The sequence below is a fragment of the Chlorocebus sabaeus genome, chromosome 15 (genome assembly GCF_047675955.1).
Source record: "Chlorocebus sabaeus isolate Y175 chromosome 15, mChlSab1.0.hap1, whole genome shotgun sequence".
In the NCBI taxonomy this organism is placed as follows: domain Eukaryota; kingdom Metazoa; phylum Chordata; class Mammalia; order Primates; family Cercopithecidae; genus Chlorocebus; species Chlorocebus sabaeus.
The window spans coordinates 61,260,775-61,283,227 of record NC_132918.1 but is presented as its reverse complement, the minus strand read 5'-3'; the positions used below and the strand labels follow the sequence as shown (position 1 = coordinate 61,283,227).

The 22,453-nt window shown below is 34.8% G+C and overlaps 1 protein-coding gene across 15 annotated transcripts in view; it reads left to right on the top strand.

The window, feature by feature from the left end:
• The window catches only part of ANKRD28 (ankyrin repeat domain 28), a 188,130-nt gene that overhangs the window by 55,753 nt on the left and 109,924 nt on the right, over positions 1-22,453 (top strand). For 4 of the 15 annotated variants that reach the window (XM_038002901.2, XM_008009212.3, XM_008009218.3 and 1 more), the window contains one exon: positions 8,880-8,963. The exons of 2 other annotated variants lie outside the window; for them this stretch is intronic. In XM_038002901.2, coding sequence (XP_037858829.1) covers positions 8,880-8,963 — 84 coding nt within the window. Of the gene's footprint in view, positions 1-5,852; positions 7,798-8,879; positions 8,964-22,453 lie in introns of those variants that run through there. 9 more of the 15 variants (XM_073023619.1, XM_073023620.1, XM_038002902.2 and 6 more) reach the window with 9 other exon arrangements.

The following is a 22,453-nucleotide window of genomic DNA, read 5'->3' as shown; positions in this document are numbered from 1 at the left end:
ATATGCTACACTTTTGCCTGTGATGGACTTGGCGGCAGGGTATAGTCTATATCTCAGCCTTCAGTGTATACTATCTTTTACTATCTTTTGTGTCCTTATCTTGTACTGGTTAGATTTTTACATGTATGACATAATACCCTATTTAAGTTGCATAAGGAGTTTGAAGGTGGTATATGATACCTTATAATTCCTTTGGCATAGTATGTATAGTAGAGATACAAATGTTTAATATTTGTTGAATCAGTGCTGTGGTCTTTTTGGTGAGTGTTTTAAAAAGGTATTCTTGCCAAAAGATTTTTAGATAATTTCAGTGTACTGGACTGAGTAGAATTGAGCCAGATCTCACTATTCTTTATGAATTTTTTTATATTCACCTAGTTGTAGGCAACATTTCATTTCGAAGTCATGAGGGTAGATGCTAAGATATGGGCTCTGTATTAAGTTTAAAACAGACTTTGACAACATGAAATGGACCTTAGATATTGATGTAACAAGTCACATTCTTCATTGTATAAATTTGGAAACTAAAAAAGTCCCAAATTGCTTAAACTCCAATAAGCAGTGGTTGCTTAAGTCCAAAACCTGGGAGGTTTGTGGTTATCATCTTCTCTATCACCCTTATATCCAGTCTGTTAACATGTCTTATAAATCCTAGTTCTAAAATATATTTCTTTCTTTTTTTTAAGATGGAGTCTCACTCTGTCGCCAGGCTGGAGTGCAGTGGTGCGATCTCAGCTCACTACAGCCTCCGCCTCCCAGGTTCAAGTGATTCTCCTGCCTCAGCCTCCTGAGTAGCTGGGATTACAGGCACACACCACCACGCCTGGCTAATTTTTGTATTTTTAATAGAGATGGGGTTTCACCATGTTGGTCAGGCTGGTCTCAAACTCCCGACCTTGTGATCTGCCCACCTTGACCTCCCAAAGTGCTGGGATTACAGGCATGAACCACTGTGCCCAGCCTCTAAAATATATTTCTATCTCTCCATCTATATGGTCATGTCCTAATTCAGATCATCCACTCTATTGGATTACTGCAGTAGTCTCCTAACTAGTCCTTTGGCTTCCATTCTTCTACCCCTTTAATCCATTCTTCATATCAAAGCCACATAATGTTTTTAAAGCAAAAGCAAAAGCAAATCATGACTTCCTTAATACAAATTTTAATGAGTTCTCAATTAATAAAAAATACAAACTTTATAACTTAGTTTACAAGGCCTCTCTATCACATGACCATACCCACTTCTCCAACTGCATATGATATTGTCCCTCATGACTGATTGCCCAGCCACATGGGCCACCCGTTAGTTCCTTGTCTTTCAGACATTTTTTTTATTCGAGAATTTATCACAGTTGGAATCATATGGTATTTATTTGTGTGTATGGTTCATTAGAACAAGGATTGACTATTCATAATTTTGTTTTCTCAGCTTGGCACAAAGACTGGCACATAGTAGATGAATACATACTAGGTGAATGGATGGGGCAGATGAGTGATTGGCTGACTAAATGTTTCTGAGCCTCTGTTTCCCTTTTAGTGATTTGATAACAGTACCCCATCAAAATGGTGGCTGAAGATCGTTGAGAATATTTGTGGTAACTGTTTCCATCTCTTTCTCTCTCCTCTAATTGTCCTTAGCTTATCCAGGAAAATATGAATTATTTTCCAGCAGATTTCTGGTTATTGTTTCTAGTACAATATGTTACAGCTCAAGTTTCTAACTCATTTATTGAAAATTTAAGCAGCTACATTGTACTGGAGTATGGATGTTGGAAGAACAGGGCTGGAAGGATGTATGCCCACTCATAGATAATTAAAGGAAGAGTAAGATTATCATTTAGAGTTAGGCTCAGCTCCAAGTACCAGAGATGCAAAATTACAGTTTCTTAAACAAGGCAAGACTTTTTATTTCTGTCTAACATAAAAGTCAGAAACTAGACAGTCCAAGGCTTGTACGGCAGTTGTGTTTGGCAAAGTCCTCAAAGATCCAGCTCCCTTCTAGTGTTGTTGTTTCACTACCCTAGACTATGGTCCTTGTTTGGTTTAAGATAGTGGCCAATCATCTTTGCTCCAGGAAGCAAGCTGAATATGCTAGTTGATCTTTAAGAAAGTTTTCTGGAAGGCACACAACACCTGTACTTAAATTTTTGGTCAAACTTTTTCATGTGACTCCTAGCTACAAGAGAACTGAGAAATGTGGTCTTTATTATGTGAGGCTCTGTACTTACCTAAAGCTGGAATGGAAGCCTGGAGGAATGGACACAAAATACAGATCTTTTCAGAAAACACATGTAATATTAATATGTGCTAACAATCTGCAGTGTACAGTACTAATATTGGAAGGGTTAACAATTTATTACTTATTACCAGTGTAACGTACCAGTGGGATCAAACCACTTGAGATCGTCAAATAATATTGGGTTATTAGCCATTTTGGCATTATGACTACATAAAAATTAAATAAGTGGCCTGGATCATAAATATGTTACCTGCAGAGAGTTAAATCTGATCTATTATGAGGATTTTGAGTTGTGTTTTAAATATTTAGTGACTTTCTTGCAGTGGCTCTAATAATCATATAGATAATTGCATAGATTCTGGCCTGTATAGCCTAGAAAGCAGCTATTCCTTGATTTCTCACCCCTCACCCTCTACCTCATTTTCTTTTAACTCTATTGATAAGACTTTTTTTTTCCTAAAGTATATGGATAGATGAAGCATAGCTCAAGAAGATTGGTGAGGATTCTTGATCTGCCAGAAATATTTTCTGAAACATTGTTTGAACCCACTTCCAGACCAGGTTGTTACTTGGCACAGAGTAGTCAGTTAATATACCCTGGTATTCTATTCTGTGATAATATGGAGTTCACAGATGTATAAGATAAAAGGTGAGGTTTAGTTGGATCTTGATGCAGAAAGGAAAAATCATTTGTGTCCAAAAAAAAAAAAATTCTGGCATAACAATTAGGAATCCAAAAATTATCTTCCAGTGATTTAATGTTTTTATAATCAGTAAAAAGGTTTAAGCCAGCTTTACCATTATGTGATTCTATTAATAGTAGGAGTAAGCTCTTGATAGGATACATTTTAGTATAAAGAATAGAAGGATTATAAAGCTGTCAGAGTTGAACTTGTTAGCTTATTAAAAACTTAATTTAAGGCCTAAAAAATAAGTACCAAAGAAAACAACCACATCCCCTTGATATTTCTCTAAGTGGAAAAAAATGTTGAACTTAGTTTGCACAATCTTTATCAGTCATTTTTTTTTTTTTTATCAGAAGTACTTCTCTGTTTCGAATTTCTTAAATATTCACTTGTCTCCTTTTCCTTTAAGATGTGAGTTTCTTGAGAGGGTAGGAGCCTGTCTTATTCAATAGAAGACACAAAACTGCTGCTAATTTAAATAATTTAAAAACTGACATATTTCTCTTTGTATTTTTTATCTGCTTTTGATTTTATAATATACGTGGGCTAGTACTTTCTATCCTTTTTCCCAAAGGAATTTTACAGTCCCTAAACTGTAAAATCTAGTGAAGGTAGAAGGATGGAAGAACCTGGTAGTCTTTCTCGCCTAAGTTTACTGCTCCCTCTCCCCAGTTAACACTTAGTATGTGCTTGTCTAGTTACTAGAGTCTCAAACCACCTTTCAGCAGACTCTCAAGAGACCACTGAAATGTTTGGGGACTTAGCAACTGAATGGGATCTCTAGACTTTAGTCTGAGTTACCTCATTTGTACTGGGTCGAGGGGAGGAGGAGTTTAATAGCCTTTGATCCACTCACTGGCTTCACAAGAGATATCATTCAGCTATCCCAAATATCCATAACAATAAGGTTATCTTGTTTAGATTTTGCAACACTATGAAGTAAATTCTATTAATGTCATTTAATAGATGTTAAAATGAACACAGAGAGGTTATTAGCGGGAAGCCTGGATTAGAACTTCAGACAATTTGACTACAAAATAGCCTATATTCTCAAGCACTGTACTATTACTCTATTTCTCCTAGATAAAAATCTCTGCAGGTTATTATTTTTCTTATGTAAGTGTCAAGAAATTTAGGCTCAGGGAATTTAAGTAGTTTGCCCAAGGACACAGCTAGGAAATGATGGAATCAGAATTGAACTTCAGGTGGAATGACTCCTGAGCCCTTAGTTTTAACCATCACCCCATACGTTTGTGTTGTATCCCATCAACTTCTGAAATTTTAATTGTTCACTTATTAGAGATATGAAACTCACTTTGTTGCACCTTAATCCCTCCTATATTTTCTGGTTAAAATATATGTATACCAACACACCCCCACTATTCTTGTTTATAAATCTGCCACCCTTCCAGAGTCTTGTGACATTAGAATTCATTTCAGTGGAATTGTTTATAGGTGGAAGGAAACAATATGTGTGTAACACAGTGCCTACCTTCAAGGAGTTTGCTTTCTGGTTGGAAAAGACCTAAGTATGGAGGTTGACGTAAAACAAGAAACAGGATGTACCTGCTTAAGTCTAAGTAGGTGAACTTAGGTACTAGATACTTTGGAACAAGTTAAGATTGTTAAGATAAAAAGAGATTTTGCTTTGGGGGCCTGAGAACCCTGAAGATGAAATATAGGATATTATTACTATAGTTGTTTCGCTTTCAGGTATTTCAAATATTAAGGTATTTTTGATTCAGCTATGTGGAGATGGATAACATAATTTATGTTTAATATTTACATACCTTTAATTTGGCTTAAAAGTATTTTATATATTTTAAAATATAATGAATTGTTAGCATGTTTTAATTGGTACAAATATGTTACTGCTTCTTTCATAGATTGATATATTTTATAGCTTTCAATGGTTCTTGTTTTAATTTCTGACATTCTTATATTATCTGTATCATGCTGGGTTTTTTATGGTTATAAGACTTGCTTTGAAGTACTCATTTGGAAATAACTTGTTTTAGAATATAGCAATAAATAGTGTATTCCTTTGTTATCTAAACTTTTCACAACCTTTATAGGTTACCTGTTTGTTAAGATCACTTTTATAAGCTAGTATTATGGGTTGCAAAGTTCTGGAGATGAGTGGTGAGAGTGTGTCTGTATGTGTGTGTACTCAGTGGTAGCATAGCAGAATAGATTAGAAAGAGTATGTGTTTGAAATTATACACAGCTTTATTAATTTACACAACTTTGGGTAAAATACGTCATTTCTGAGTCCGTTTTTCCCTCTATAATGGGAATATAGCAAGGTTGTTGTATTAAATGAGAATGTGCAGCACATAGCATATCACAGATGTTCAAAAGTATGTTTATTAATAAAAATACTAGTTAATATGAAAAACACAGATTGAAGGGGGACCATGGTATTTTCTTTGTAAGTTTTCTCTTGAGAGATATCCCCCATGTTGGGTAAACAGAGAAAGAAGAAAAAAAAAAACTGAAATGATTGGTTTTGACATTTGTGACTTTGGGAAATTTATAGGGAGGGAGATTATTTGCATTACCGTGTACCCTTTTGACATAGGTGATTCAGGACAAAGGCCTTTTTTTTTCTTAATGTACCTCTTTAACAGATTTTTAAGGCTTTATTCCCTATCCAAATGGGAAGGTAGGATTATTTTATTTCTTCAGTGAAAAATCAAATGATTTATATCATTTTAGAGTTAGGATTTCTACATTATGAAATGTTTGCTTTTCCCTTTAAAATATGAATCAATGATTGATTAAATTCACCAATTTAGAAATTGTTAGACAATCTTAAATTTCATTTGTTTAAACTTTGCATTCTAGAAAATAAAATACATCTGGCAGATTAAAACTGATCTTGGTAAAAATATGAATAAAACTATTTCATGGTTTTTATAATCTTATAAAATATTTCTCCATCTTTAAACTTTTATGAGTCCATTGCAGGCATATTCTTACTGCAACTGTCATCATAGGGTTAAACATTTGCTTTATTGTAACACACGAAAGCAGTTAAGCCGTTAGGAATTGTTTACTTGCTAAAACCACTGTTAGTCAGCAGAGGCAGTACACCAGATTTCCTTGTGGCTTTTAGTGGAAAATGTTAAAAGCGCACTCATTTTTCAGTTATAGAATTTTTTAGTTTGATCTGGATTAGTCACAGAACTGGCATGAACCTTCTAATTGTGAAGGCTGTCCAAATGCACTATTTTTTTCTCCTGCTAGAGGAAGTTACATCCCGAGCAGTAGCTCAGATCTCTGGTAAGTGTAACATGTGAGCATTACTAGGCATTTCATCCTGCGGGTCTGCAGTCTTTGCTCTTCAGACTGTTGCTCCATTGGAATGCTTCTGTGGGACCGATACTGAGGTTCTATAGATATTTTTTAAGGACCTACTTATTTGGGGATGTCAGCGGTGTTTTGCAAGATCATCTGAGGAACAGGAAAGCATTTGAAATCTGAAAAGGATAACTGTAGCGGTTTTCACAGTGGAAGGAAACTATATTGGCAAAGAGGCAGATGATTGAATAAAGTAGTTGGCTCAAAGAAGATGCACAGTCTGCTGTTTTTTCCTCTGAATGAAGACTGTTTAATGGAAGCTGTATTCATGTGGAGATCAAAGGAAACACTGGAATGATAAACTACTATGTTTTTTTTTTCTCTCTCTCTTTTTTTTTTTTTTTTTTTTTTAAGAAAACAAAAAGCCTGCAGCAGTAATTTGAGCTCAAATGCCTTCTAATTCCTTCACAGCCTGCTTGTTCTATTAGGATTCTCCACTAACACCATTTCTGCCTGGTGCCTGTGCCCTTTTGCTGGAGCAGCCACAGACAACTGCCTGATGGAGAAAGAATGAATGCTCTGCCTTGCTTATACTATCGATGGAAATAAAGCTAACTGTGTTTCTTCTATTATATGGGAAATCTGGATTAATCAAGCTGTATTCTAGTACCAAGAGTCGTATTGTCTCTTGTGGTCTGACTCATCACATGTAAATGTACTGCAGCTTTGCTATTAATGCAGAGTGGTTTTGTTTTTTCTTTTTTTCGCCCCTTTCCCAAACACTGAAAGAATTGTTAACCTCTGAGCTTCATTTTCAGGATTTGTGCTGAGCTCTAGATCTTTTTTTCTGTGAATAGTGTCTGCATTAAACCAGTGATGAAGAAATGAAGACAAATTAGAAGTGGAAACAGAATAGTGAGATTTTATTTTTTATTTTCAATTATAAGCAAAACAGCTACTGGTAACTCTATGACCTTGCAGGAAACAGTGGGTATTGCTGTGATCATCGCTGTCATAGCAGTTGTTTCTCATTTCATTCTATATTGTGTGGTGGTGTGTCACCAAAAACAATGATTGTTTTGTGGAAGTAAATTTCAGAGATAGAGCAATAAGACTCTTTTGGTAGAGGAAAAATATTTTTAAATGAGCTTGGACTCAGTTTTAGTTATTGATATGTTGGTGTGAAATTGCTTCTTAAGTATTGCAGTAACCCAACAGAAATAATAGAATTTTGTTATATTTAGGAAGTTACAAATTATGTAGTCATAATTTTAAACTTGTTTTTCCAGTAGTACTTATTAACTTAAAAAAAAAAAAAAAAACCAGTTGTGCTGTTCGGAGAATGTTTGTAAGTGTTGTACAGAAGAGGAGGAAAAACTACTTGTGCTCTTCCAACTGTGACTTTTATCACATAGCTTGGAATTTAGTGTTTTAAAAGATCGAATGAGTCGAGTGTGTATTGTTGTTTTGGAGGAGGTAGAAGATGAGTCTCCTGCATTCATTTCTAAATTGCCACAGGAAAATAAATCCCTACATTCTCCACCTTCTGGAAATGTATTGGTAAGATATGTAAGTTTATATGTTTACTATATTCTACTGAACTAGTAGTATAAATCTTGTTTTTTAAGAATAGATGTAGATTTCCAATAGTTTCTTTACAAACCCAAATTAAAGCAATATATGTGTAAATATGATGCAATAATATTTTTGTATAAAATGCACATTTCATTTTTACTTTTTCGAATAACATTTCAGTCTTTACTATGTCTTAATCTCTTAAAAAGACTGTTTAAAAATAATTTAAGAATTAGTAGTTATGGCAACCACGTTTCTGTTTTCATTTTGTGGTTTCAGAAACTGATGTAACAAGAATCAGGAACTCTGCATATTTTAGGAAAGGTTGACTACCCCTAGCAATACCAAAGCATGGCCTTTTCTGTAATGAATTTTATGTATTTACATGCCAGACTTTGTATGAGATTCAGTCTTCATCTTTAACCTTGGTTTTAGTGCTACTGTCAGCCGGCTCCTTGACTAGTATAGTATACCTTATCAAGAGTCTGTGTCGTTAAGAAATCATTATACTTAGTTATGCATGTGTTTGTCTTTTCAAGTTATTTAAGTATCCAGTATTTTTTGGTCTTTGATTAGTGGCTGTTTTCATCAACTGCCAGGTTTGCTTTCTTGGGATTTGTATCTTTGTACCTGTAGTGCTAATCCATGTAAGATAATTTGATGCCCCAAACAGACCTTTTCAAAAGAGCCTTCTGTGGGCTGGAAATTGCTTAACAAGTTCTGTCCCACAAGTAGGTGTTGAGATCACACATTTGTATTTGGAAGAGTCTTTCTTTTTGTCATATACAGAAACAAAGGCTTCTACTTATAAGAAATAAAATAAAATCTGATTGTGTTTATTATACTACCTAAATTGGGTCAAACTGAATTCATTTTTTTTTTTTTTTAAATTAGGCCTTTTTTTTCCAAGTAGAAATCCTGTACTTTGACATGATTTGGTTTTATGAAACTTCTGGCTAATGTCAAAAGTGATTATTGCTACAGGGAAGAAAACTTGTAGATTCGGAAACTATGTAATATCCTTAGTCACCCCACATGGATGATTCTAATGTTTTTATTACTCTCTTACATTTTAGCCATCACTGGTGCAAGCTATATTTAACGGAGATCCTGATGAAGTTCGAGCACTAATATTTAAGAAAGAAGATGTTAACTTTCAGGTAAAACAGTTAATTCACTGATGCCAGCCTTTAAAACTACTTATTAAAATTATTTCCTATAATTGTGATTTTTGTTTATAAGACATAATATAACTCTGTAACAGTTGTTTTAAATGAGAGCAGGAAGGTATTGAGGCAAAAGGGAAAACATTGGACATACACTCAGGGCGGTAATAGCCAGTAGGGGTCTTTTGTTCTCCCAGCTTTTTACTTTGAAATTTTTCAAACACAGGAAAGTTAAAAAAAACACTCTGACTACCCATATACCTTTCACTTATGTTTGGCATTGATAACATTTTACCATATTTGCTTTATTGATATACATCTTTTACATGTATATGTAGTAAGTTGCAGAAATCATGATACTTCACCATTAAATACTTAACGGTGCATTTCAAATGAGGATTCTTTTAAGTGTATATCTAAATGTAAGATCAAATTTGCTTTTTGTAAATAATCATGGTGAGTGTTTTATAATAATGGTTGATTAATTTTTGTCAGATTAGGTTTTCAGTAAAGTCATTGTTCGAAAAGTTTTCAGACTTAAAGATACAGTAGTATATTCACTGCTGACATGATGAACAGTTTTAGAAAGAGTGGATATATCGATAATTTTCTCTCTGTATGTTTTTTCAGTGGCCAGTATGTAGTTTACTAAATTGTAGCTGAAAGTACATTATGTACTCTAACAAAATTACATCCACTAATGTATATATTTTTACCAGAAACAAATGTACCCCTGAGTTATGGAGGGAGTGAAAAGTCATATGATTCACAAAGTCGCTGTGGCAACACCAAAACAGACGACCTAGAAATGATTGTAGTTTTAAGAAAGCACCCGTTGCAAGCTCATTTTTAACTCTCATCTTTCCTCCTTTTTTTTTTCTTAATACAATACTGCTGTGACCACTTAGGTAGATACAAAAAGGTTTTAGCTTATTTTTAAAATAATGGATTATCTGAATAGATTTGAGGCATTGGCTAAAACTGTTGTTAATTTTAACATTGGGTAATGAACAGAATGCTGTCATTATATATTTTTTAAAGCTTTTTCTAAGTGAATTGACTTCAAGTTTATATTTAGTTGGAAACATGCACCTAATTCAGGATATATGTATATATGTATGTATTTAGAGACAGAGTCTGGCTCTGTTGCCCACCTGGAGTGCAGTGGCATGATAGCTCACTGCAACCTCTACCTCCCAGGTTCAAGCGATTCTCCTGCCTTAGCCTCCCGAGTGGCTGGGACTACAGGCACCTGCCACCACGCCCAACTAATTTTTGTGTTTTTAGTAGAGACAGAGTTTCATTCACCATGTTGGCCAGGCTGGTCTCAAACTCCTGATCTCAGGTGATCCGCCCGCCTTGGCCTCCCAAAGTGCTGGGATTATAGGCATGAGGCACTGCACCTGGCCATGGTTTGTTTTAAATGGAGTGTCTGGTCACTTTACCCAGGGTATACTGAAGAGTGTGCATTTCTAAGAAAATAGCTAAAGGGGTATATAGATGCACGAAAAGGTGGAAAACATGTTTTCTGTTCCATTTAACTCCTAAGGTTTTCTTGTTATTTTGGTTTTATTTTAATAGTACTGACAAATACTACCTTGAATTAGAAAGTTTGAACTGTAATTCCGTTTACCAAGGCTAATTTCTCCATCATAACAAAGTTTATTACAGCTAACATTACTTTTATGTTATATTTAATTAATTTGTCCTAAATTAAAAAAATATTCAGAGTCGTTGAGAGCATCAGCTCATTCATCAGTAGTCCTTTCTTGAGAGTGACTCTGACATTGTCTTCAGTGATACAGAGGTTTTTGACAACTTTTGTGATTGCCTTTAGGCCTTTTCTCTCATGACCATTTCTTAGTAGTAGAGAGTGTTGCCTTAAAGTCAAGATTTATTAACTTTTTGGCCATTATTTGAATTTAAGATGGTAAATATCTTATGATTTTGTTTGATAAGGAATCATATGGGGTTTTAAAAGGCAGTGGGTGTTAAATGCCCTTTTAGTTGGTAATAAAATATTTTTAAGCTTTATGTCAGTGTGACTGTGGTGTTTTTCCAAAGTAAATTTATTTAAATAAGTATTTGGAGAATAACACTGGACTTTTTGAAACTCAAGTTTCTCTTAAGTTTTTTGAAGTTTTTTTATACATTTTTAGAATGGATATAAGTTCAGATTTATTTTTCTACCATTAAATAGTCATTGTATAATTTTAGATTAGTTTCTTTAGTCACACCCTGAAATTTTGAATTTTGTAGACCACTAAACAGCACCTTTCTTAGTAACACACCAAATAGATTTTTCTTTTTATTTTAGTGGGTTTTAAAAAAAATTTGTGGGTACATAGTAGAAGTCTATATTTATGGGGTACATGGGATGTTTTGGTACAGGCATATAATGTGAAATAATCGTATCATGAAGAATGAGGTATTCATCCCCTCAAGCATTTATCCTTTGATTTACAAACATTCCAATTACATTATTTAAGTTATTTAAAAATATACAATTATTATTGACTATAGTCACCCTATTGTGCTATCAAATAGTAGGTCTTATTCATTCTGTTTTTTTTGTACCCATTAACCATCCCCACCTCCCACTTAACCCCCTACTACTCTTCCCAGCCTCTGGTAACCATCCTTCTGCTATATCCGTGAGTCCAATTGATTTGATGTTCAGATCCCACAAATAAGTGAGAACATGTGATGTTTGTTTTTCTGTGCCTGCCTTATTTCGGTTAACATAATGATCTCCAATTCTATCCATGTTGTTGCAAATGACTAGGTCTCTTTTTTTATGGCTGACCAGTACTCCATTGTGTGTGTATGTACCACATTTTCATTATCCATTCATCTGTTAATGGACACTTAGATTGCTTCCAAATGTTAGCTATTGTAAACAGTGCTGCAACAGGAGTGCAGATATCTCTTTGATATTCTGATGTCCTTTATTTTGGATATATACACAGCAGTGGGATTGCTGGATCTTATGGTAGCTCTGTGTTTAGTGTTTTGGGGGACCTCCAAACCGTTCTCCACGGTGGTTGTACATTCCCACAAATGGTGTACAAGGGTTCCCTTTTCTTCACATCCTCACACTGCCTGACTCTTGGATAAAAGCCATTTTAACTGGGACAAGATGATATCTCTTTGAGTTTTGCATTTCTCTGATGATAGTGATGTTGAGAACCTTTTTGCCATTTGTGTGTCTTCTTTTGAGAAATGTCTATTCAGATCTTTTGCCCATTTTTTATCAGATTATTGGGTTTTTTCCTGTAGAGTTGTATGAGCTCCTTATATTCTGGTTATGAATCCCTTGTCAGAGGGGTAGTTTGCAAATATTTTCTCCCATTCTGTGGGTTGTCTCTTCACTTTGTTGATTACTTCCTTTGCTGTGCAGAAGGTTTTTAACTTGATGTGATCCCATTTGTCCATTTTTGCTTTGGTTGCCTGTGCCTGTGGTCTATTCCTCAGGAAATCTTTGCCCAGACTAATGTCCTGGAGATTTTCCCCAGTGTTTTCTTGTATTAGATTCAGTTTGAGGTGTTTAATGCATTTTGATTTGATTTTTGTGTATGGCAAGAGATAGGGGTCTAGTTTCATGATTTTGCATGTGATTATCCGGTTTCCCAGCACCATTTATTAAAGAGACTATCTTTTCCCAGTGTATGTTCTTGGCACCTTTGTCAAAAATGAGTTCGCTGTAGGTGTTTGGATTTGGTTTTGGGTTCTCTATTCTGTTCTATTGGTACTTGTGTCTGTTTTTATGACAGTACCATACTGTTTTGGTTACGATAGCTCTGTAGCATAATTTGAAGTTAGATCATGGGAATCCACCAGTTTTGTTCTTTTTGCTTGGAATGGCTTTGGCTATTCTGGGTCTTTTGTGGTTCCATATAAATTTTAGTATTTTTTCTATTCCTGTGAAGAATGTCATTGGTATTTTGATTGGGATTGCATTGAATCTGTAGATCGCTTTGGGTAGTGTGGACATTTTAACAGTATTGATTCATCGAGTCCATGAACATGGAATATTTTTCCATTTTTTGGTATCCTCTTCAATTTTCTTCATTCGTGTTTTATTTTTTCCATTACAGAGATCTTTTACTTCTTTGGTTGATTCCAAAGTATGTAATTTTATGTGTGGCTATTGTAAACAGGTTTACTTTTTAACTTCTTTTTCACATTGTTCACTGTTGGCATATAGAAATGCTAGTGATGTTTGTACATTGATTTTGTGTTCTGGAACTTTACTGAATTTATCAGTTCTAGTTTTCTTGTGGAATGTTTAGGTTTTTCCAAATATAAGATTATATCACCAACAAATAGGTATAATTTGACTTCTTCCTTCCCAATTTGTGTGTCCTTTATGTCTTTCTCTTGTCTGATTGCGCTAGATAGGACTTCCAGTACTATGTTGAATAACAGTGGTGACAGTGGGCATTGTTGTTGTGTTGCAGGTCTTAGAGGAAAGACTTTCAGTTTTTCCCCATTCAGTATGATACTAGCTATGGGTCTGTCATATGTGGCTTTTATTATATTGAAGTATGTTCCTTCCATATCCAGTTTTTTGAGGGTTTTTTATCTTGAAGGAATGTTGAATTTTTTAATCAAATGTTTTTTCTGCATCAATTGAAATGATCATATGGTTATTCTTTTTTTTTTTTTTTTGATATGATATATCTTGTTAATTGATTGTGTGTTTTGAACCATCCTGGCATCCCAGAGCTAAATCCCACTTGGTCATGATGAATGATCTTTCTAATACATTGTTGAATTCAGTTTGCTGGTATTTTGTTGAGGATTTTTGCATCAATATTTATCAGAGATACTGGCCTGTAGTTTTCTTTTTTTGATGTGTCTTTGTCTGGTTTTGGTATCAGGGTAATACTGGCCTTGAATGAATTTGGAAGTATTCCCTCCTCTATTTTTTAGAATATTTTGAGTAGGATTGGTATTACTTTCTTTTTTAAATGTTTGTTAGAATTCAGCAGTAAAGCCATTGTGTCCTGGGCTTTTCTTTACTAGAGGACTTTTTATTACAGCTTTGATCTCATTATTTGCTATTGGTCTGTTCTGGTTTTGGATTTCCTCTTGTTTCAGTCTTGGTAGGTTGTGTGTGTCTAGGAATTTGTCCATTTCTTCTACATTTTCCAGTTTATCAGCATATATAGTTGTTGCTTACAGTAACCACTAACAAGCCTTTGGAATTCTGCAAATAAGTCGTAATGTTTCCTTTTTCATTTCTGATTTTATTCAGATCTTCTCTTTTTATCTTAGTCTGGCTAAAGGTTTGTCAATTTTATTTTTTTAAGTCAACTTTTTTTTTCCCTAATAGATTTTTAACAAAACTTTAATTTAAAAAAATTATAGATTCATGTTATTTGGTATGACTTGAAGTCTTCTATGGTAGAAGTCATGTAACATAGTTTCACTAGCAAATACTAGAGTTTTATATTTGGCGGCTTTTGGCCACAGATACTTTTGACTACCTGAATAAATAGAGGTGTTTTGCTTGTTGTAATAATTTAATCTAGAGCATGGTAATTTGGGGTTGTTTAAAACAGCAATGTCAGAGCTCTGGGTGAGCTTCTCTGTGAAACTCTTGGCTTTCTTATAATGAAGAGATGACTGCTGCATCATGTACTTATGAGAAACAACCAAAGAAAGTGCAATAGGGACTCTTCTGTACTTTTTTTTTTTTTTTGAGGAGTCTCGCTCTGTCGCCCAGGCTGGAGTGCAGTGGCCAGATCTCAGCTCACTGCAAGCTCTGCCTCCCGGGTTTACGCCATTCTCCTGCCTCAGCCTCTCGAGTAGCTGGGACTACAGGCGCCCGCCACCTCGCCCGGCTATCTTAAAACATCTCTTCCAGAGTCCCCACAAAATTCCTTCCTAAAGTTCCACTGGTTACAAGACTACTCTAAACTAATTCACCAGCAGAGCAGTTGAAAGACCTAGATTTTCATATCTTCTTACCCTTATTGGCTATACAAGTTGAGTGAATCCTGTTAACTGCAACTCTCACTTTTCCTTTTTTTTTTTCTTTTTTCTTTTTTCTGTAAATGTGTAGGGTTACATTAATGATCTTCACAGTCTTTCCTCACTCCAAATTCAGGATACTCTAAAAATTCTAAGTGACTTTCAGTGACCTCTTGCTTTTGCCCAGAAGCTTTCATTTGTGTTTTTAGAATTTTGTGACCAAAATAATAAATGCCTTTCCCTAAGATTTACTAGAACTTAATGCCATGTAGTGGAACCCAAATAAGTTAATCTGAAATATTAATGATACCACATTTTAGAGGAAAACTTTGATTCTTTATAAGAAAATTATTTTTTCTACATACAATTTTTTTATTAAGAGTGTTAAAATTGGTGTTAATTGTAGAACTTTACTTTTGAGACAGACATAGGCATAAGCCATTTTATACTACTCAATTTAACTTGTACAACAGTTTTGTAAAATTGACAGGTTAATGTTTCTACTAAAATTCACAAAAATTAACCTTCTGCAGAATCAGTATAGCAGAATGGGAATTTGAACCCGTGTCCAACTTAATAGTAACTGGAGAAATAAAGCATATTGTTGAGAGAGAAATACACATCAATTGTATCTCAATAAAAGTGTTTAAAAAATAGGCTGAGGCACTAGCTGAGACCTTTCAGACCAAAGTTACTTCATTTCAGTATGAAATTTAGGACATAATTTATCATATTTTTGCCATACCATATAACTATCAATATCTGTGTGAGTATAAATAATCATCAGCATATTTCTGAGTATGCAAGTATTGATACTTGAGCTTTATAGAAAATGCCAGTATTTACCTTCCACCAATTCGTATAAACATATGCACTAAAATTGCTTTAAACACCGAACCTAGAGGAAAGGTAGTCTGTGAAGTTAATAATATATTTAGTAACAGATAATAATTTTAAAATTTTTTGCTTGTCCATTGAAGTAGAATTTTTGTTAACTTGATGAAAAGATCCCATTTATTACCAATGAACAGGATTAATAATAACCCAAATGCCCTCTAAGAGGGAAAGTTCTGCTAGTTAAATAAATTATGCTATGAAATACAGTTATAAAGAATGAAGAAAGTCTCTATAGACTAATATGGACTGACTCCTAAAATACATTGGGAATGAAAAAGGAAAATCAGAACTCACATATAACATGCTTACTAAAAATAAATACCTGAGTGGAATACAAATTTCTGTATTTTGAACCTGTATTTTGAAACTGCTGGTTCCAGTGGATAATACCTTCTTTGCTTCAGGACCACCGTAGTAATCATTTAGTCATAGTGACATAGGACATATACTTGGTTATGGATCTTGGGAGAAACCTCAACATTGATGAAGAAAATTTACAAATTTGAAACTGGAGTCTAGAGGCACTGGCTACACAGAGCTGGAGGGAGGTGTCATTTCTCTCCTGGGAGAAAGCTGAGTTGGTTCTTGTCTCATGCCTGCCCCCACCTTCACTCCATGTTCCATACAAGCCAGCTGAAAGCTGAGTAGATACACCTGAGATGGGGATGGAGGGTTGTGGGCTCCAACACTAGTTACTGTGAATAGCTGTAAGAAAAGACCATGTACATGCCTATGGTTTTAGGACAGAGGGTGCTTTTTTTTTCTCTTGTGTAAATGTGTAGTGGTGGAATGGTTGAATATACATGCTTAATTTTTTAAGAAACTGACCAACTGTTTACCAAACTGTTTGTATTATTTTACGTTCTCACCAGCAGGATATGAGAATCCTAAATTTTCCACATTTTCACAAATATTTGGTATAATCAGTCTTTTAAAATCTTAAACATTTTAGTAATAGTAATACCTCAATTTGGTCTAAATTTGTATTTCTATAATAATGAATGATGTTGAGCATCTTTTCATGATCTTGTCAGTCCATATATCTTTAGTGAAATGTCTTTTCAAATGTTCTTGCAAGTATTTTAATTGGATTGTTTTCTTACTCTTGAGTTTTCAGAGTTCTTTTATATGTTCTGGAAACAAGTCCTCGATCTTTGGCTGTGTTTTTATTCTCTTAAGAGTGTTTTTGAAAAGCTCAAGTTTTATTTTGATGACATCCACATTTATCAATTTATTATATTATGGACCTTGGTTTTGGTGTTGTATCTTAAAAAAAAAAAAAAAAAAAAACTGTCCTATTGTCATTTTGTTTTGCTCATATCTTCCAGAAGTTTTATAGTTTTAAGTTTCACATTTATCAACAAATTCACTGAAAAGGATTTTCTTTCAAAAAGGAAAGAGGCTTTATGCCAGCTAACAGTTTGTACACCAGGAAAATGCAGCCTTCTGTACAAAACAAAGATGTGTTCTAAGAGAACCAAGAGAAAGTTTGTCTTTGATGGCAAAAGTTCTCGCCCAGGTTCCCACTCTGATCTGCTTGTGCAAATGAGGGATACAAACTTAGTTAGTTCTGATTGTTTGAAACTTGTTGAGTTCTGATGATTCGGCGCAGATCACAATCTGTTGATTGATCTGTTGATTGATTCAGGTATCATACACAGGAACAGACAACTATGAAAGTCCCAAAGTTTAGTGAGTATGACATTTTCCCCTGAACACTCAGTATGTGTGTAACCTCTAATTACCAAATGGTTGCTTGACTTTGTTTGAAATTTAGTTCCACTTAGCCACTCAGGATTCATCTTGAAGGATTGGCTCTTTCAGAGTTTGCACATTTAAATGTGCTGTCTATTTTGACTTAATATTTGTGTATGTTGCAAAGTATATGACAAAGTTTATTAATTTCTCTCACCATTATTTTATAATTTCATTATAAATGTCTTTTGTCAGGTTTATCTGTATTTTGTAATTTTTTCTCCTAATGTAAATGGCGTTTTATTTAATTTTAAAATAGCCTAATTATTCTCCACTACTGAAACAAATTTCTCCTGAGTACTCTACTCCATGCTGCAGGAATTACTAGTTTTCCCTAACTGGCTAGTTGGAACAGAACACTCTGTTCTCTGTGATCCGTCGTTCTCATTGGAGGTGATATCACTCCTAATTGAGAGAAAATAGATTCTTTGTGGGTATGTATGTATATGAAAAATCTTACATATTCCGATGATTTGTGGTCCTCTAAAAGGCCAAAGTGCATAACTTAGAAATACAGTGGTATTGAAATTTCGTGGGAAACGATTAGGAAAAACTGTCAGAAAAGGGTAGTAAGGGAAAAAAGGTTGAAAAACACTGCTGTTTCTTTCACCAGCTTCAGGTAGTATTCTTACACTCCTTTCCCACTCAGTGCTCAGTTGAGTACTCAAAGGGAAATTCTGCAGATCTTTGGGAGTCTCTCCATGTAATTCTTTCTCCTCTGTTGCTCTATCCTGAGAATTCCAGCCCCTTTGTTCACTCCAGACTGTCTCCTAAACTCACAGGGAATTAAAAACAGCAACAACAACCACCACCACAAAACTTTGTATACAGCATTAAGAATTTTATTGATTGAAGCAACTGACATTCCACTGAATGTTTTCAGACATACACATTACATATTTTGTGGAGTGGTAATTTTCTTTGTATTCCAGCAGTATTTTTGGAATAGAAACTGTAAACATTAGCCTACCAAACAGTTGGATTGCATTTGATGATTAAAATTGTCCAGTCATAGATGGCATCACCTCTACTTTTTATTATTAATATTAGTTTTAATTGACAAATGATAATTGTGTATATTTGTAGAGTACAGTGTAATATTTTGGTGTATGTATACAATGTGGGATGATTAAATCAAGCTAATGTATCCATCACCTCACTTATTGTTTGTGATTTTTTTTTTTTTCCTTCACCTTTTTGTTCCATCCAGGCCTGCCCACATTGAGGGCAGATCTTCCCCACTGAGTCCACTGACTCACATGCCAGTCTCCTCCAGAAACATCCTCATGGATTTCTACAGAAATAATGCCATACCAGCTATCTAAGTATCCTTTAATTCAGTCAAATGGACACCTAAAATTAATCATGACAGGTCCTTTATCTCTTTTAATCAGGTTGTTTTCTTGCTTTTGAGTTGAGTTTATTATATACTTTGAATATAAATTCTTTCTCAAATATATGGTTCGCTAATATATATATGTGATTTTTTTTTCTGTGCAAAAGTTTTTTCATTTAATGCAGTCCGATTTGCCAGTTTTTGTTTTTGTTGCTTGTGCTTTCAAGTCATATCCAAAAAAATATTGCCCAGACCATTGTGGTGCTTCCCCCCTTGTTTGTAGTTTTATAATTTCAGGTCTTATATTTAAGTCTTTAATGTATATTTAGCTGATTTTTGTATATGGTATGAGATAAGGATGCAGTTTCATTCTTCTGCATGTGGATATCCAGTTTTCCTAACATCTTTTATTGAAGAGGCTGTTCTTTCTACATTGTGTGTTCTTGGCACCTTTGTCAAAAATCAAGTGACCATAAATGAGTGGATTTATTTCTGGGCTTTCTATCCTGTTCCATTGGTCACTCTGTCTGTTTTTATGCCAATACTGTGCTGTCTTTATTACAGTAGCTTTATAATATATTTTGAAATCAGTGATGTGATGCCTCCAGCTTTGTTCTTTTCACTGGTTATTGTTTTTAGCCATTCGTCGTCTTTTATTTTTTCATATGAATTTAAGGGTTGCTTTTTCTATTTTCTGTGAAAAATTACATTGGAATTTTGATAAGGATTGCACTGAATTTGTGTATTGCTTTGGGTAATATGGACATTTTAACAATACTAATTTTATAGTTCATGAACACAGTATATCTTCTCATTTATTTGTGTTTTCTTCAATTTTTTTCATTAATGTTTTATAGTTTTTAGTATACAGATCTTTTACCTGTTTGGTTAAATTTTCACTTAAATATTTTACTTTTTTTTGTTGTTGCTATTATAAATAGGATTGTTTTCTTCATTTCCTATTTAGATAGTTTGTTGTTAGTATATACAAAGGCTAGTGATTTTTTTTGATGTGGATTTTGTATCTTGCAACTTAATTCATTTGTCAGTTTCAGTCGTTTTTTGGTGTGGCTTTAGGGATTTCTCTGTGTAAGATCTTGTTTGCAAATACAATTTCATTTCCTTCTTTCTTATTAGGATGCCTTTTACTTCTTTCTCTTGCCTAATTGTTCTGGCTAGGACTTGCAGCACTATGGTGGATAGGAGTGGTGAGGGTGGGCAGCATTCTTGTCCCTCATCTTAGAAGAAAGCTTTCAACTTTGTACTGTCAAGTGTCATGTTAGCTGTGGGCCTGCCATTTTTGGCCTTTACAGGACCTGTTATTGATGTGTAATTTTAGTGTTTTACTATGCTATAAAAAGCAAGTAAGCCTTATAAGTATCTGATTACTGCTAAATTTGTAGAATGGAATACGTTCAGTACTTAGAGTAGGATACTGTCTGTTTTTATGTATTATTATAGAGCAATGTCTAGATTACAACATGAATTAATAACTAGATTCTAAAATACCTGCAGGGAATTTGTCCTGGGGCAAGAACTGTGCCTTCCGTATTGTAGATAGTCAGCACTGGAAAGGGATCTTAAAGATTAAGTAGTTAATCAGCTCTGTTACAGATGAGGCAAAACTAAGGCCCTTGGAATTATTTGATTTGGTCGCTTCCGTTTGGTCACTTTCCAAGATCTCAAAGATACTTAAGAACCCAGTTTTCTTTATGTCAATTTTAGTTTCTTGTCCATATTGTCTCCCCTGGCGTGTCACCTCGCAATTCTATCTAGTGGCTTAGCATTAGTAATTTCTTACCTTTTCTCTTCTAGCTATAAGCATGTAAGCTTAGTAAATACTTGCTTGTTTAATTTGATAAAACTTGGTATGTTGGTTTATTCACTTGACTAGTAATATATGCCAGTTACTATGCTGGGTCCTGTGAAGGCAAGTCCAATCATGCATAATTTCTTCTCCCTGCTTTTTAATGTTATTTCCTTATATCAGATTATCAGTTGTACCTGCATTCTCTTCCTCTTCCTTTGCCTCATCTTAAGCTTATGTTTATTCTTCAGGCTGCAGTTTATGGTAGGCAGACTTTTAAGATGGTCCCCTGTATGATTTCTGGTATTGTAAGCATGATAGGGTATTGTATTAGTTTGTTCTCCCGCTGAAATACCCAAGACTGGGTAATTTATTCAAAAAGAGGCTTAATTGACCCACAGTTCTGCTTAGCTGCGGGGGCCTCAGGAAACTTACAGTCATGGCAATCATGGCAGAAGGCACCTCTTCACAGGGCGGCAGGAGAGAGAATGATTGCCAGCAGGGCAAATGCCATATACTTGTAAAACCATCAGATCTCCTGAGACTCACTCATTATCATGAGAATAGCATGGGGGAAACTGCCCCTCATGATTCAGTTACCTCCACGTAGTCCCATCCTTGACACGTAGGGATTATTAGAATTTAAGATGAGATTTGGGCGGGGACACAGAGCCAAAGCATATCAGGTCTAATTCCTGATTAGTTTATATCATCTGGCAGAGCATAAAGCTGACTCTAGGTAAGTGAGGTTATCTAGATGGGTCTGCCCTAATCACATGAACTCTAAATCTGGGTCTAGAGTTAAGAACAAAGGGAGTAGGAGATTAGAAATATGAGAGGGATTTGATGTGAAGGATATTCTCTGTTACTGACTTTGAAGATGGAGGGAGCCATATGGTAAGAACTCAGACATTCTCTGCTACTGGAGGGTGACCTCTGGTTGACAACCGGGAAAGGAAAATGGAGGTCTTACAAGGACAAAGAACTATTGCCTGAATGAGCCAAAAAACAGATTTTTTTTTCCTTTTAGTCAGACCTCCAGGTGAGAACACAGCCCATCAACACCTTGATTTCAACTTTGTGTAACCCTCAGCAGAGAACCCAGTCACACCATGCCTGAATTACTGCCCTTAAAACTGTGAACTAAAAGATGATTTGTTTTAAGCTGTTGGACTTTTAGTAATTTGTTATGCAGCAATAGAAAATTAATATCATACATAAGTATATTTTTCTGGAACTGCTTTCCTGGTCTGCCAGCTGGTATTCCATCAGCCTAATAGGTGTCCATAGCACTCTGAACTTCTCCCTTGTAACAGTCATCATATTAATTGACTTGCTTCACGTTCAATGGCTCTAACTCTGGAGATAGGAATCTTGTTTGACTTATTCCCTGTTTTTATACTCAGAGTATGATAAATAGTAGCTATTTAATAAGTGTTAGAAGCGAATGAATATAAAGAAGACATAACCCCTGACTTTAGCAAGTTTATAATCTAAAGGTATTTGATTATATTATGTATGGGTATTGAGAGGGGTAGGGCGGAGAGGGTATGTGTGTGTGTGTGTGTGTGTTTATACTTTGGTTTTGGTGATGGGAGTAGTCAGCTGTCCAGGTTGCCCCTCTGAAGTCAATGCTCTGACAGACCATAAACAGAAAACTGCAAATGATAACAAACTTATTATTTCATAAGAGAATACTGCCATTCTCCA